We start from the raw sequence: 14,474 nt of genomic DNA, 5'->3' as shown, positions 1-14,474 counted from the left end.
CACACACATCCAGTTACTATTTGTGAACTGTGACTTATAGAAGGGGGTGGCTAAAATTTGCGTTATTAACCTTAAAAATCATTCAATGTTTAATGAGTTTTCTTTTCAGTGAAACTTTATTTGAAAAAAAGATACCGAAATGAGTAAGCAACATGGATTGTATAAATATCTGTGCAACCAAAACAGGCACACTGAGGCACTTTCCTGCCTTCTGCTGCCACACACACCAAACGATCCAGCTTCACGTGTAGCCACAAACGTCTCGTTTTCCCTACTTTTCAGTTCATTTAAGTTGAGTCATTGTATGATCTAATCTACTACAATAATTATTCAAAAACAAACGCTGCCAGCATGGAAAGAAGAGAAACAGCATCTATTACAGAGGGAGTGGCTGACAAACGGTGCAGGAAGGACTCATTCATAATTCATTTGCGGTTCAAAACAAATGAGCATAGATTTTGTTTTACAAGCAGCTGTGTGAATTCAGCCCAGTGGGGAAGTTAAAGTGGTAAAAATGCACACTGAAGCTAATCAGAAGGACAACAAAAGATCCGCCATTCACACAAGCTATCAAGAGATGCTGGTAGAGGGTTAAGTTGGCTCAAAATTAAAGAAAAATCACTTGACAATCACAGTCTGACATTCTTCTGCAGTGCTTTAGGTAAAAAAAAAACAAAAAAACAAAAACACAAAAAACTAAATAAAAATCTATGGCATCATTTATTGAATACAATCTATCCACAGCAGGAAAACAACCAGAGCTTATAGAGTTTATACCTGGCTTTTGATGCTTTTTAACAAATCTCACACGCTTGGTAAAGAGTGCCATCCTGTTTCGCCCTCGTGCAAAGTACACTGAAAGAGTAAATGGTAAGCGCAATGCAAATTTTATTCTCATGTCTGGGACGTTGTTTTTGCAGCTGGAGCGCTGCATTTATGTAATGAAAACTTTTTGTACAACCGCTGGAGTGAGAGGAAAAATAAGCACAGTGGACGATGAAAAAGCACCTACTCGCACGACCGCGTCCTCGTTTCAAACCGCTTGCTTATGTATATTACATCAACTACTGAATTTACACTGAATCACAACTTTCAGAATACATTCACCTTTTTTGTAAAATTATCACAGCAACATTGACAAATCTACAAAAATCAACCCCTCTGCCCAAATCAACCACGTCCTCTGGAAGGGAGCATGTACGGACTGATGAAAACCACAACCTGTAATCGTATCAGCCATTACTCTCATAATTATTGTACTTCCTCAGGTCACAAAAAGAAATAAATACATATATAACAATATGGTAACACTGAAGTGTAGTTGGTGGTGTCCTCGGGGCATTAGACGCCCAGCTTGTTGGCGATAGTCATGACCACTTTGAGGATGGGCATGAAGGCGGAGATCTCGCTGAAGTTGCTGCTGCTGACCACCTGAGTGTGGACCTCCAGGCCCCGCTGATAGTTCTGGCTCGCCACACAGCGACTGATCTCATGGAGCCCGTTTAGGATGTTGTGAGAGAGCTAAAACAATAACAGGGAAATATTGTTACTAAGTGGCATCTGTTTAGTCCGTTTCCTCCCAGTTAATAAAAACAGGAGATGTTTGATTACTTTTCTTTTTCAAATTAGAAAATTAGAATAGCATAACTGAGTTGTTTCGCCCAGGTTGGACTAAAATGTAGTTACCGTAAAATAAATTTTCAAAGACCGGTTTTAATCCAACATATTAATTGGGTTTTTCTCCTGTCATGCAAACATACTCAGAATATTTGTGAGAAATCCAGATATAATGACGGCAAACAGAAAAGGGGACAACATACTTTTTTCACACTGCCTAAGTCAAAAACAAAATGTCTGCTCTTGTACGTAATCCCGTGGTAAGACAAAGAAAAAGAAAACAATCTTACCGACTGCTCTCTCAGCTTATCATACAGGTGCCCCAAACGTTTTCCTGCGTCATCAAGCTTCCTTTTTGTTTGCTGAAAAATAAATACTTTTGTTAATTTTATATTAATTTAAAATGAAACAAACACATTTTTTTCCTTTCATATAGATGCAGGCTTTATTGCAACAGCAAAATCAGCTCCCACAGCCTGAGACTTACCGGGTCTCCTGCTGCGAGCTGGCATCGCTGTACCAGGCTGTCAAAGGTGGTTTTGAGGATCATGTGCTCAGCTGGGATTTCTTTCTGCTCCACCCTCTCTGCTGGCAGCTGCTGGAGGTGCTGAGCAACGCATTTAAAGAAATAAAAGAGGATGACATTTTTTTTTGCCGTGAGGATTTCTGTTGAGAATTCAGATAACAACCCCTTGTTAAACACAAACCTGTACATTGGGCTCCTGAGGGGCTCCAGGGGGGACTTGGGTGCGGTCATGGGGCTGTGGGGCCTCTCCTGGGAAACCCATTACAGGAGCTGTGATGGGGGCTGGTGGAGTGTAGTTATCAGGAAACTGCATACACACAAACGTGAAACATGCTTATTCAGTGGATTAAACGGTTTAGATTTGGTATATTACCAAAAGACAGCTTTTATATAACCTTTTTGGCCACTTGAGCCACTTCTCTGAGAACATCTACATTCTTCTGCTGGAAATACGGCTAATTAGTGCAGAATCATTAATCTTAAGTATCTAATGCATTTTTTAATACAATTTTGATCGGAAACTATAGAAATAAATGTTCAAAGATTATATTACCTGGCTTTTAAAGGACTGCGTATTCCATGAAATATTAGAGTGCATAAAACTGCAAGATCTAAAAGAGTACTTTGATGAGGATAAATTAATAGATACCTTCTTCTTCCTGGGTCCACCTCGTACATTTGGTGGGTCATTCCAGCCCTCCTGAGGTCCTAAATCAAAAAAAGATTTAAAGTTAGAAGGAATTTGGGTGCATTTTTTTTTCTTACTTTGGGCACACAAAAGAAGCCAAAGATTGCAAATATAAAGCTGTTTTCACACATGGATTGTAGCTCTGGGGGCACTCTGTGTGGGAAAGTAAATGTCCATATTAGCTGAACCAGACTTTGTGTGCATTTGACTCTGCTAGCTTACTGCTGCAAAGGCTTAATAGTATCTGAATAAGCCCATGTGCGAAAAGAGCATACGAAATGTCCCAAGAATCAACAAAAAGCGGGCACGATTGTGCTTACTGCTTGCACTTTTCTGCTGGAATGCATTCTGCTTTGTGAAAAAACACACTGATTGCTAAAACATTCTTTTTGCACAACCAAGTGCAATAGTATACTTCTGCTTTTTTATTTCTTCCATATGGGTGAAAATGCAAGTGCAGATAATATCTGAACCCAACTCTTTAGACTTCATGTGTGACAACTGCTTCATTCAATATCTTTGAGGCAAGGTTAGTTTATGTGGCAAAACACAACAAGTCCAAACATCTCATTGAGCCACATACATTTGAGCAGTTAAAGCAAAACAAAAATAGCAAAAGTGGCAAAATATTCAGGCAGCATCTAATTAATCACTCAAAAGCAACAATATCCCAATTGTGAGTATATTGTAAGCATCAGATAACATATGAATCTGCAAATAGCTGCAAAATGTCTTACTCTATCCTTATTTTGCAACACTAATACATTGTATGCATGTGTATGTTATCACTAAGGACCTGGTGCTGAACAATCCCAAAATAAAAGCTATCAAAGTATTAAATGCTAACAATACCAACATGAATTCAAACTTAATTCTCTACTTTTCCCTCAAGCTAAGGACGATACAAGCAAAAACCAAGAAATCAGAAAACCAGCAAAGCAATCCAAAATAATAATAATAAAAAAAAAACTTCACTCAGAGCATAATATGGGATTATTGCACAGCATTATTTTGATGTAAACATGGCTGTGCTTTTCTGGTCACGCTGCAAATAGTTTGATGCTTCCCTATTCCATATCAAGCCCTAACCCTGTCACCTTGATGATCACATTGGGAATTCAGCCACGGAAAGTATCCTGAAAGTCAAAAAAGGAATGACAGCTGAACATCTTGTCAGCTGCAATCATGCTGTGATCTGGCTCTTATATTGAAATACTTTGGTAAACATGTGACACTGCAAACAGATTAATATTACTGATGTTAGGACTGTATCATGACTGGCATTACTCGCACCTGTGGGAGGTGGGGCGACAACTGGGGCCGGGAAAGGCTTTACCGCAGGAGCTCCAGGACCTCCCTGGGGATACCCAGATCCAAGAGGAGTAAGAGGAGTAAAGGGACCAGAAGTCACAGGATGTGCAGGCCCCTGGCTGGGGATTCCGCCTTGGTACATAGGAACCGGGGCTCCTGGTTGGGAGTTAGGTGGCATGAGGCCTGAAGATAAAGAGGTAGACGGCATGAAACTTGGCACCCCGGGGCTTGGCATGGGGGGCAGGCCTCCAGGGGGCATGGATGAAGGCGGTAGTTGAGGTCCTGATAAGCTGGCAGATGGCACAGGTGGACCTGGAGGAGGGAAGGTTCCACCGGTAGACAAGGGCTGAGGCTGGAATGGTTGATGAGAATTGAAACCTGGGAAAACACAGAAATATGTCACCGAATTTTACTAGCCATCAATAAGATACCTTCAAGTATTCTGCAGATGGTCAAACCTGGAGTCGTAGAAGGATGTTGTGGGTAGGAAGGTCTCATGGCAGGGCGGGTCGCACTGGGCGGCAGTACATGAGAAGAGGGTGGCAGACCATGCCCTGGGTTGGGTGGAGAAGCTTGGGGAGTAAAAACTGACGGGATAGGAGTCTGCTGTTGTGGAGCCATCTGGGATGGAGCGGAAGGCTGGTACTGACTCTATGGTTGGAAAATAAATAAATACATGAAATAAAATCACAATCAGCTATACACTTACAGGAAAAATGGAAGTTCATTAGTATGCAAGATAATTTAGCTAAATTTGTTGATGGTTTGTTGTGTTAATTGTTCCCACCATAATTTGTGCTTTGGGTGCCGGAGTCTGAGCAGCAGGAGTGGGCTTTGCTGTGGGCACACCAACTCTGCTGAATGAGTTTGGAGGCTGCTGTTGGAGAGCCTCTCCCTGAGCATGTAACAGTCTGTTTCTCAGCATCATGATGCCAGGCTGAGGAGACAAAAACACCCAAATGTGGTTATTACAAGCCAGCGAAACAAAAACAGTTCTTTGAAATTAGGTCTCTTACTTGGTCTGAGTTATCAGGCAGGTAGGTCATGGCTGTGGTCAAGCTGCCCTCTGCAGCCAGTATGCCAGCGTAGCAGGTCAGCTTCTCAGCCAGGATGGGGCTCTGGACTGCCACCTCGCTGTTGCGGAGGCGTTCGATTGACTTTCGCAGCATCATTACTTTCTCAACCAGATCCTGAAAAACACACAAAGACATGTCACTAAATTACTAGATTACTATATTGCAGGGTTTTGTTAAACTGCCTCTCCAGTTATATTTGAGGACATTTTGTTTTAAAATGAATCAAACAAACCATTTCTTTTTCATTTTATAGTAGAGTGAATCTTTAGATGTCTTTGTAGAGTGAAAAACAAATACCTTCTGTTGCTCTGTCATCATTTTACATTCGATTAAATATGTACTCAAAAGGGTTTGTTTATCATTTTTGAAAGATCATAATCGATTAGTAATGAACTCTACACTTATTAGACAAATACTTATGTGCTTGTTGCAGGTGCGTAGTTAGATTATACCTCTAGACCAAGAGGGGAGGAGCAGTCTCTATGCAAGGCCCAGCACTCCACTAGCTTTTCAATATTTCCAGAGCAGATGTAACACAAGCAGGCCTGCAGGCAGCGCTTCTCTGTGCCCTCACACTCCAGTCGGCTTCCCAGGGTATCTAACAAAACCAATTACAGAGTAACAAATAGTTTAAAGAAAGTGGGAGGGGTGAAACTGGAACAATGACTATAGCTGAAATGATAAAAAAAAAAAAAAAAAATCATCTGGAAGCAATGCAAGTCACAGCACGATCAGCGCGCCACTACAGATGAACTTACCGCACAAAAAAGCAAACTCTTCAGGGTGAGCATAAGTCAGAAGAGCAGCAAGAGCTTCCTTCCAATTGTCCAGCTCACAGCTTTGCACAATGTCCCTCCAGTTCTGGGTCACCACTGATGATATCAGCTATAGTCGGGGACAAATTAATGGAAATATACCCTGTTGTACAAACTGAGCCACAATAACTCAAACTCTTACCATTGAGATGCTGTTCTTTTGTTTACTCAGGTACTTCTGCTGAGTCTTCTTGAGCAGTTCCTCTCCTCCGCTGATAGACAGCAGGATAGCTTCAGCGTAGCGACCGTCGTTCAGACACAGATCCACAGCGCCTTCAAAGTTACCAACCAGCAGTGCCTGGCTTATCAAACCATCGGCATCTGCATATGAATGAAGACGTCAGTATCAGCCAGCACAACAATATCAAAATGTTATGCTATATTAAAGTTAGAACGGTGATAAGAGTGTAACATATGGTCAGCTAATATAAAATTATATTTATAGAGGAGTGTTTTTACCACATGATACGGGGATTTGGAAGTTTGAGTTTTCCTTTGGGGTCTGACTAAAAAAGTCTGCAGGTGAAACGGAGCCTGAGGTTCTAGCATCAGTTGCTGCTTCATCAGACCTCTAAAAACCACAAAAATGTTTTAAAACAAACAGGAGCTTAAAAAAAACAACCTAAAAACAGAAATAAGAATGCATGCAGAACTGATGCTGACCTCAGTGGAAAGCAGCTGCATCTTCTCTGCAAGATCTTTGGCATCAACTCCATATCCATTGGGTTGAAAATTCTTCCCCAGGCATTTTGAAATCTGAATAAGGACAACGTTTTTACAGCTTAATCACAAAATATGACAAGGAACAAGATGATGATTCTAAGATCGATTTCAGTTACTAGTTTCAGGTGAGACAGAATACCTTTTTCTCCAATTCATCTTTGCTGAAACCCAAAAGTTTGAGGAATTTAATGCGGGCTTCATCCTCAAAATTAACCTGTAAACAGAGGACGTCAATTATTGTAACATATATTACTGCACAGGCTGATGGGCTTGTGTTTCAATATCAGGAATGCCCACCAGAAGGAACTTCCATATGTCCTGTTCAGCGTCTGACTTGGCACTCTGAATCTTGGTCTGGCAGTAGTTGTTGAAGGAACCTGACTGCAAGGCTGCCTGAAGCTCCCTGGAGCGCTGAAGGAACTCTGTCTCCGTGGTAACCTGGCTCATAAACACTTGTCTGGGGACGGGCTGGGGGCTCTGAACTGGAGGCAGCTTGGGATTCTCAAAGGTTATCAACTTTCCACCAAACTAAGAAAAAAAAAATTGGTTTAGTCACAAAGACAGAGAAGGCCTTGTCCATTAACATGAATGTTAGGGCAGGGCGATATGGTAAATGAAATATTATCATGGTATTTTCTTTACTGATCGATATCAATTTAGCTAACTACATAGAACTTGATTATGCTCTCAATGTACTTTTTTATTTTATTCAGATGTTTTCACACTTATATCTATATTTCACATCATTAAATAAGCAACATTTTGCCGCCATGTTTCCCGTCTCACTCACATTCACATTCATTTCTGCTGGAACATCACATTCATGTCTTTAGACAGAGTGCAGAGGAAATGAAGTCAAGTTAACTATAACTTCTGCTTGGTAAAATTGCCTGCCTCCATTTTTGGAGTGCACCTGCAATATGACAAGCTCGTACTTCTCTCTATCTGCAGCCTGAATTTGCTAGCCTATATTTTTAAAGGGGTGCTTTCTTGAGAAAAAGTTTCTGAATAAGTTTGAGAAGGCTGAAATGTTAAAAAAAAAAAAAAAAAAAAAAAAAAAAAATCACTCAAGTAGCAACTGTGTAACCCTCCAAGCCTTGGTTCAATGCAGATTGATTTGTTGTATCTGTGCATATAGAGGTTAGGGGCAGATGTAGCATTTGTGTCTGTGGGCTGTTCGAGAAAGGCTATAAACAAAAAGAGGATGTTCGTATTTTGGATAGTAAAAAGCAAAAAACAGTTTGGAGGATAATGTAAGTCTCAACCCTGCTTTCGTGCCTTCTTGTCTGGTCTTTAGTTTCTGTCATAAGTTTCTGTTCCTTATTCCGTGGTGGCTTCAACAATGTTTTGAGGTAATAAAGGGGGATCTATTTAGACGTGCTGGCCTGACACACTGATGTTGCATTTGTTGTGCTGAAGGACATGCTCTTTGCTCAATCAATGTATTGGCAGAATACAACTAATACTTTCTTTTTTTTTTTTTGTCAATATTTTTTTTTATTAAGGCAAATAAATGTATACATTACTGCAATCAATCCTCAGCTTATGGCCTATGAATATATACATTTTTATATAACGAAAAAAAAATAAAAATAAAAAAATAAAAAAAGGGAAAAGAAAAGAAAAAAAGAAAAAATATAAAGATAAAGAACATGAGCATGGGGAGCATACACTTTACATTCCATTTCAATAGGTATATCTAGAAAAAGTTAGTATAATGAGAAAGAGAAATAGAAAAAAAGACAGAGGATAAAACAAAATAACGCCTTCCGCTACCAAAAGTCCTCTCTTATACATGCAATATACTCAGTCCACTTGGTCCAAGTTCTAGAGAATTTTTCAATCTGGATTCTTAGTGAGTATGTCATTTTTTCCATCACATATATATCATGAATGACATCTAACCAGTCAGTTAGTTTAGGAGGATCTGGTTTTAACCATCTTCTGGTAATAGCCTTTTTACTTGCAACTAAAAGCATCAATAGTAGTCTTTTATCATTGTGTTCCCAGTCATCAAATTCAATGTTTCCTAGAAACATTGTGTCAAACCTATATGGGATATTGAACTGAAAAACAGCTTCCATGTGTGTGTGTATGTCTTGCCAATATGCTACTAAGGCAGGGCATTCCCAAAAAACATGAAAATGGTTTACCTCAATGAATCCACAAGCTCTCCAGCATCTTACATTGGGTATTTGTTTACGCTGTTGTAAGGGGGTGATAAAGAATCTGGACAGATTTTTCCAGCTAAATTCTCGCCAAGAATTAGAACATGTGGTCTCCCACTGCAGAATACAAAGACTTTCCCAATTCTCAGCTGAGAGCTGTATCCCACTTTCCCTTTCCCATTTTTCTTTAATATAAAAAGTATCGTCGGAGTTAGCACTACGGAGGCTGCTATACACTCTAGAAACGACTTTGAAACACATTTGTGAGCTAATTGCTTTTTCAAACACTTCTAATACCCCCTTTTCCCCAGCCTTTAGAGTTCCAGCTATATTTTGGTTATAATGATGTCTGACCTGAAGGTATCTATAAAAGTCTTGACGCTGCAGGCCATGGTCATTCTGCATTGCTTCAAAACTTTTCAGATTCCCTCTCGGTGCAAAGGTGGTATAAGTTGTTAAGCCCTTTTCATTCCACATTTTAAATCTGGCATCCGATTTAGCTGGGGGAAAGTCAGTGTCATATGCGCACCATTTCAGCTTTCTAAGTGGCTTTTCAATTTTACAAAATTTTATTATCTTCTGCCAAGTCTTCAGGCCTGTATTTATCCAGGGGTTGTTTTGATTTAGCATGTTCTTCTGTAATTCACCATCCGCAATTATTGCTGCTAGAGGCATCTCACCAGAGATAACATTTTCGATATCCTTCCACCTGGCTGAATAAAAGGGGCTGAACCAGCACACCAAGGGTCTTAACTGGGCTGCGTAAAAGTAGTCACGCAGGCAGGGAAGGTTTAGACCTCCTTTTCCCTATTTACAACTAATACTTTCTATCTAACTTTGATATCGTTTCATCGCCCAACCCTAATGAATATAAAATATTTATATTTACAGCAAACGAAGCTCCAACTGGCCTGCGGACCCACTTTGGTGGCTTCTTCAGTGGAGGAACTATGGTGTCCTGCACATTAGGCTGAGGAACTTGAAGGGGAGGCAGCACCTGCCCTGTACCAAAGGGATCCATTGCATCAAATGAGGAGGATATCTGTTAAAAAGAAACAAAACATAGAAAGTTAAAGCAACAACATAGAAATTTAAAATGAAAATAACTATTTGGAGAAAAGCTGAAATGATTAGTTGATGGACAGAAAATTAACAGCAGATTTACTGCCACTTTTTTCAAAGATTATTCAAAAGAAGAACAATATCTCAGATTTGCCAATCATGAGTATTTGCTCCGTATCTTTTTTTTTTTAACTGCTATAATAGTAAACTGAGTACCTCTGGATTTGTAGTAAGGCCTGCAAGACCTATAAATATGCCAACTTGTCTAGCATCAACTGCAATGGATATTGAAGGTATTTTCTGATATATTATGGTGATATACGGTGATTACGGATCACTGAAATAAATTATGAAAATAATACCTAACTGCAACAATATTTCAAGTTATTCATTTCAAAATCCCAGGAACCACCTGTTAGACTTAACAATGTAATCTGTGTGTGTGTGTTCCTTAGTCAGAATCATTTCCTGTTTATTTGTCAGTGTCATTTCTTTCACACCAGCACCATCTTGTGGACAAACAATGCAGTTTTACGCAAGGGGTTTGTACATTAAATACAACGCATACTGTAGGACAGGGTGGTTACTACCTTATCTACTGTGCTTTGTTGTTGAGTCTTTAAGCTTCCTCCCATCACAGAGTAAACTGTAATTCTTCCATCAAATGATGCTGTTGAAAGTAAGGCTGGATTTCTGGGGCACCACTGGACATCAAAACACCACTGGTTTGATGTTGGAAGCTCATAAATGACCTAAAATTGAGAGAAGGACACAAGAGAAAATTCATTGAGTCATCATAATTAGGAGAAGCTATTCAGGGCGCAATAACTGGCATAAGCGGAAATCACTGTAACACACTGTACCTCTCCAGTGTTTGGATTCCAGCAGAGGATCCTGTTGTCTTTAGCACTACTCAGCAGGAGCTCAGAGTCAGCTTGGCTCCAGGATATGGACAGAATTCCCCTGTAATACACAACAAGAGGGCACCTTCAGGACATTCTGCAAAATAACAAATAAAAAAAATTAAGAAATGCTGGTAGTCTTACCTTGTGTGGTTCTCAAAAACTTTAAGAGGTGATGTTGCAAAGCGGAGGTCCCACATCTGGATGACTGGAAGTCGGTCATCTTCAGAGGCCAACACCAACTGAGTGGCCACGTCAGGGTGCCAGAGCATCCCTGAACAGTGCATCTAAAATCACATAATAAATTAAACTTAGATTTATGTGAGGCATTTTCTACAGGGTTTTGTCACTTGGGATAAGAGGAGGATGAAACCAAGACAATCATTGGCAGTACTCACAATTGTTTGCATGTTACTTTATCTATTGTTTTTCCAAAGCATTTTCAACAAATAATAAACCACTATCGGTTCTTTAATAGCCTGCTGATGCAGATTATTTAGAGACAGATGCTGACCGAAGAAATTTAATTCTGATATCATGTTGTTACTGTTTTTTTTTTTTTTTAACTATTATATCTATAGTTTGATATTCAGTTTGATATGGTAGATCTGTTCTGAACTATACCTGCAGTGTTTGAGTTGAATAAATACATATATCACCAGCAAAAGTACCTACAGGTAATCAAAAACAATGTTCCAATGCACAACATAACTGCATCATTCACATGTCTGCTTGGACTTTTTTTGTATGAAATAATATGTATCCGATGTCAAAATAGCAGGCAAACAGCATTATTATTCAGCAATATATTACAAATACCTAGGGCACAGCCTGGTCATTCATTTTACTGTGTTTATCTAAAAGTAAGCCAGGCAAAAATACATGAAATGGTATGGCTTAGTGTAACATGTATATCATTTTAAACATGAGTTAGTGCCAGATGTGTAAGAAAAGACAAGGCCTGTGAATATCTGCCGATAAAATATTCAAATAATTAAAAAATGTTGCTCAAGTGTGGCAGAAGAGCCTCAATGACACTTTTTTCTAAAAGACTATAAATGCTATGACAGAAGGCAATTCTGGACTTATTATAATTTGTGTTAAAGCCACCAACCCTGTTGCTGTGATCACTGATCTTTATAATGGGCTCGTTCTTTCTCAGGTCCCACACAACTGCTTTTCCGCTGGGGTTGGCAGAGGCCAAGATGTGTTGAACCTGCCTGTTCCAGGACACAACACTTACATCTTCAGCAGGCTGAAACAAGACACAGAGGCTGTTAGTGTCAACACAAAGAAGCCTGACTGTGAGGCTGAGGAAACTAGAAAATCCTGGTTTTAAATGCAAATGTAATGCTAACACCGTTTGAACACATTGAAAATGTGTTTTAATTTGTATATGCAGCATAAGGGCTCAGATCAAAGATGTTTACACTATGAAAGGCATGTGTAACTAAGTACTCACCTGTGTTTTTGCTCCAGGAGTCATTGGACTGCTGAAGGTGTTTAAATCCCAAATATAGATCTCTGAATCGTTTGCTCCTGATGCAAGAAGATTACTCTGAAAAAGCAAGGAATTGAGAGAGCAAATGAGGAACTTACTGAGATGTGCCTCTGCGCAAACTGTTACTAATCACACAGATTATGAGACATTTACCTGAAAAGGGTTGAAATCGAGCGCTCGAACAGGTCCAGTATGTTTGTCAGACAGTCCTATTACCGCCTCTTCTCCAGAACTCATTATGGCCTCAGGGTCATAAACAGTCAATGTGCCATTTTCGCTTCCACCAATGAGTCTCCCTCCAGTACCGTCCGCTCCCATTCCAAAATTTACCCATACAATACTGTGCAACCTATAGAATCGGACAAGCATAATGAGTTACAGACTTACTGTATTAACTCCAGCTGAGAGCTGCAAACCATAACAAAAGCTTTAAGCGTCATTTTTCAAACAGCCCACCTCATGTGCATCAATGAGGGTACACTTAAAATCAACAAGACAGAAAGCTCAATTAGTGTGTGGACATGTCTCTTTGAAATCATTCTGTGTTTTTTAGCTGAAAAAAAAAAATCCATTGGGCGCAATCCAAAGATTGAAATGCCCAATTAAAAAGTGCCCAGTCTTCTGAAACTGACAAAATCTTATTCAAAAAAAGAAATCAATCGCTGAGCAAAAAATGACATTGAAACACCAGAACACAGTGTCACTTTCACAGCAATCATGTCGAAGGAACAGTGTGTCTTCACGGTTTGTGTCACAGTTCAAGTTTATAACCTGTGGGAAAATAATTCTTGATATTAAATGTGTCAGATTAAACAACGAATTACCTGTTTGTGGTAGGTAATGACCCTTTGAGCTGCATTTCCAGAGAGGAGTCAGCAAAGTCCATCTCAAATATCTCTATGGCTGCGGTGGTGTTGAAAGAAGCATCGAGCTGTTGTGCCGATGTTCCTAAGGCCAGGTAGATAGGATGGTGCCCGGCAGGACTCCACGCCTGGTGGGCAGTCCTCTGAATTTCCTTCAGCCTCATCTTCCTCTACAGTTGTTTAAGTTTCAAATCCTGGGCAGATGAATGGACCTCACTTAATCTTAATATTCTGCATTTCTCTGTATAACTGTTTATACAAACAACAGCATACGTTACCTAGTTCTTACTTTAAATGTTAGACTATTTTAGCTACACAAATTTCTTTCCATTCTAAAATTTTAAACTTCCTTATTTAGCTAAACAAGAATCCCAGCCAACTGAGATTTTGCATGCGACTAGGCCTATACCTGCAAATGCAACAACTTGAAGACCATTTTCCCCATTCAGGTAGCTTTCCCTCTTCAAAATATTTGTTTTAACAACAATGAAAACTAATTATATCTTGGCAGAATATATATAATCTCAAGCGACCTTACTGAAAGGGTTATCAAGCTGCTTCTGAATGAATTTCACTTCAGCAACCCTGACATTCAGTTAGCTTACGTTAGCATCTTACAAACATGTTTCACGAATGTTGCGTTAGCCTTCGTTACTTAAGGACAATGTATACAGAAGAAACATCCATCACCATTACCACCCTCTCACCTGATTGAATATTTAGTTAATACACCGTGTATGCTGTCATGTTAAAACATAACTAGCGTATGGATCAACGCCAAGCAGTTTAATTCCAGAGCATATCCGGAGCCGATGTTGATGCTATCAGATGCTAGCTAACAGCCAACACCCCTTACAACACATTTCAACAGCAAATGAAAATAATATCAATAAGGCTTACTTAAACACTCATCAGTAAAATCAAATTTGTATTTTTAAAAGCAACTTACGTCAAATGTCTGTATCACAACTTGACCGTACGCATTCACAAGTTCCAGAGCCACTTATCAGTCAAGCTAGCAGCTCCGACCAAAGTGCTTTGCTGTGTTGTCACTACGCTACGGTAGCTGACAAGGACATTCTTTATTTCCCGATAGCCTGAAGTAACTCCAGTATCACCCAACAAACACTAAAAGTAATATGCCGATTTTTATAAAAATCCTACAATACTCCACATGGTCATCAGGATCCATAAAACTTCAGAATTGTTTTCTATTGTTTGA

General features: G+C 39.6%; 1 protein-coding gene across 2 annotated transcripts; it reads right to left on the bottom strand.

Moving 5' to 3' along the window:
• Positions 1 to 97: 97 nt before the first annotated feature.
• sec31b (SEC31 homolog B, COPII coat complex component) lies at positions 98 to 14,329 on the bottom strand. Of its 2 annotated transcripts, XM_075458011.1 has the most exons (26): positions 14,202 to 14,329; positions 13,214 to 13,446; positions 12,543 to 12,738; positions 12,351 to 12,446; positions 12,003 to 12,143; positions 11,033 to 11,175; positions 10,850 to 10,949; positions 10,577 to 10,738; positions 9,814 to 9,966; positions 7,054 to 7,284; positions 6,896 to 6,970; positions 6,697 to 6,789; positions 6,493 to 6,604; positions 6,176 to 6,354; positions 5,977 to 6,103; positions 5,671 to 5,816; positions 5,159 to 5,332; positions 4,930 to 5,079; positions 4,601 to 4,793; positions 4,125 to 4,520; positions 3,929 to 3,967; positions 2,793 to 2,851; positions 2,325 to 2,450; positions 2,105 to 2,224; positions 1,908 to 1,979; positions 98 to 1,521 (listed from the first exon to the last, which is right to left on the bottom strand). In XM_075458011.1, the coding sequence occupies exons 2-26, from the start codon at positions 13,414 to 13,416 to the stop codon at positions 1,342 to 1,344; spliced, it is 3,666 nt and encodes a 1,221-aa protein (XP_075314126.1). In that variant the 5' UTR covers positions 13,417 to 13,446; positions 14,202 to 14,329; the 3' UTR covers positions 98 to 1,341. The 2 variants fall into 2 exon arrangements, with proteins under 2 accessions (XP_075314126.1, XP_075314127.1); XM_075458012.1 differs by lacking the exon at positions 3,929 to 3,967.
• Between the last annotated feature and the right edge of the window lie 145 nt (positions 14,330 to 14,474).

The sequence above is a fragment of the Odontesthes bonariensis genome, chromosome 23 (assembly GCF_027942865.1).
Source record: "Odontesthes bonariensis isolate fOdoBon6 chromosome 23, fOdoBon6.hap1, whole genome shotgun sequence".
Classification (NCBI taxonomy): domain Eukaryota; kingdom Metazoa; phylum Chordata; class Actinopteri; order Atheriniformes; family Atherinopsidae; genus Odontesthes; species Odontesthes bonariensis.
This window is presented reverse-complemented; position numbering and strand designations above follow the sequence as displayed.

Coding starts and splice junctions, on each gene's coding strand:
- sec31b (XM_075458011.1), bottom strand. CDS start 13,416: ATGAGGCTGAAGGAAATTCAGAGGACTGCCCACCAGGCGTGGAGTCCT. Junction 6,971..7,053: donor ACATATGGAAGTTCCTTCTG/GTGGGCATTCCT, acceptor CTCTGTTTACAG/GTTAATTTTGAGGATGAAGC. Junction 6,104..6,175: donor AAAAGAACAGCATCTCAATG/GTAAGAGTTTGA, acceptor CCCCGACTATAG/CTGATATCATCAGTGGTGAC.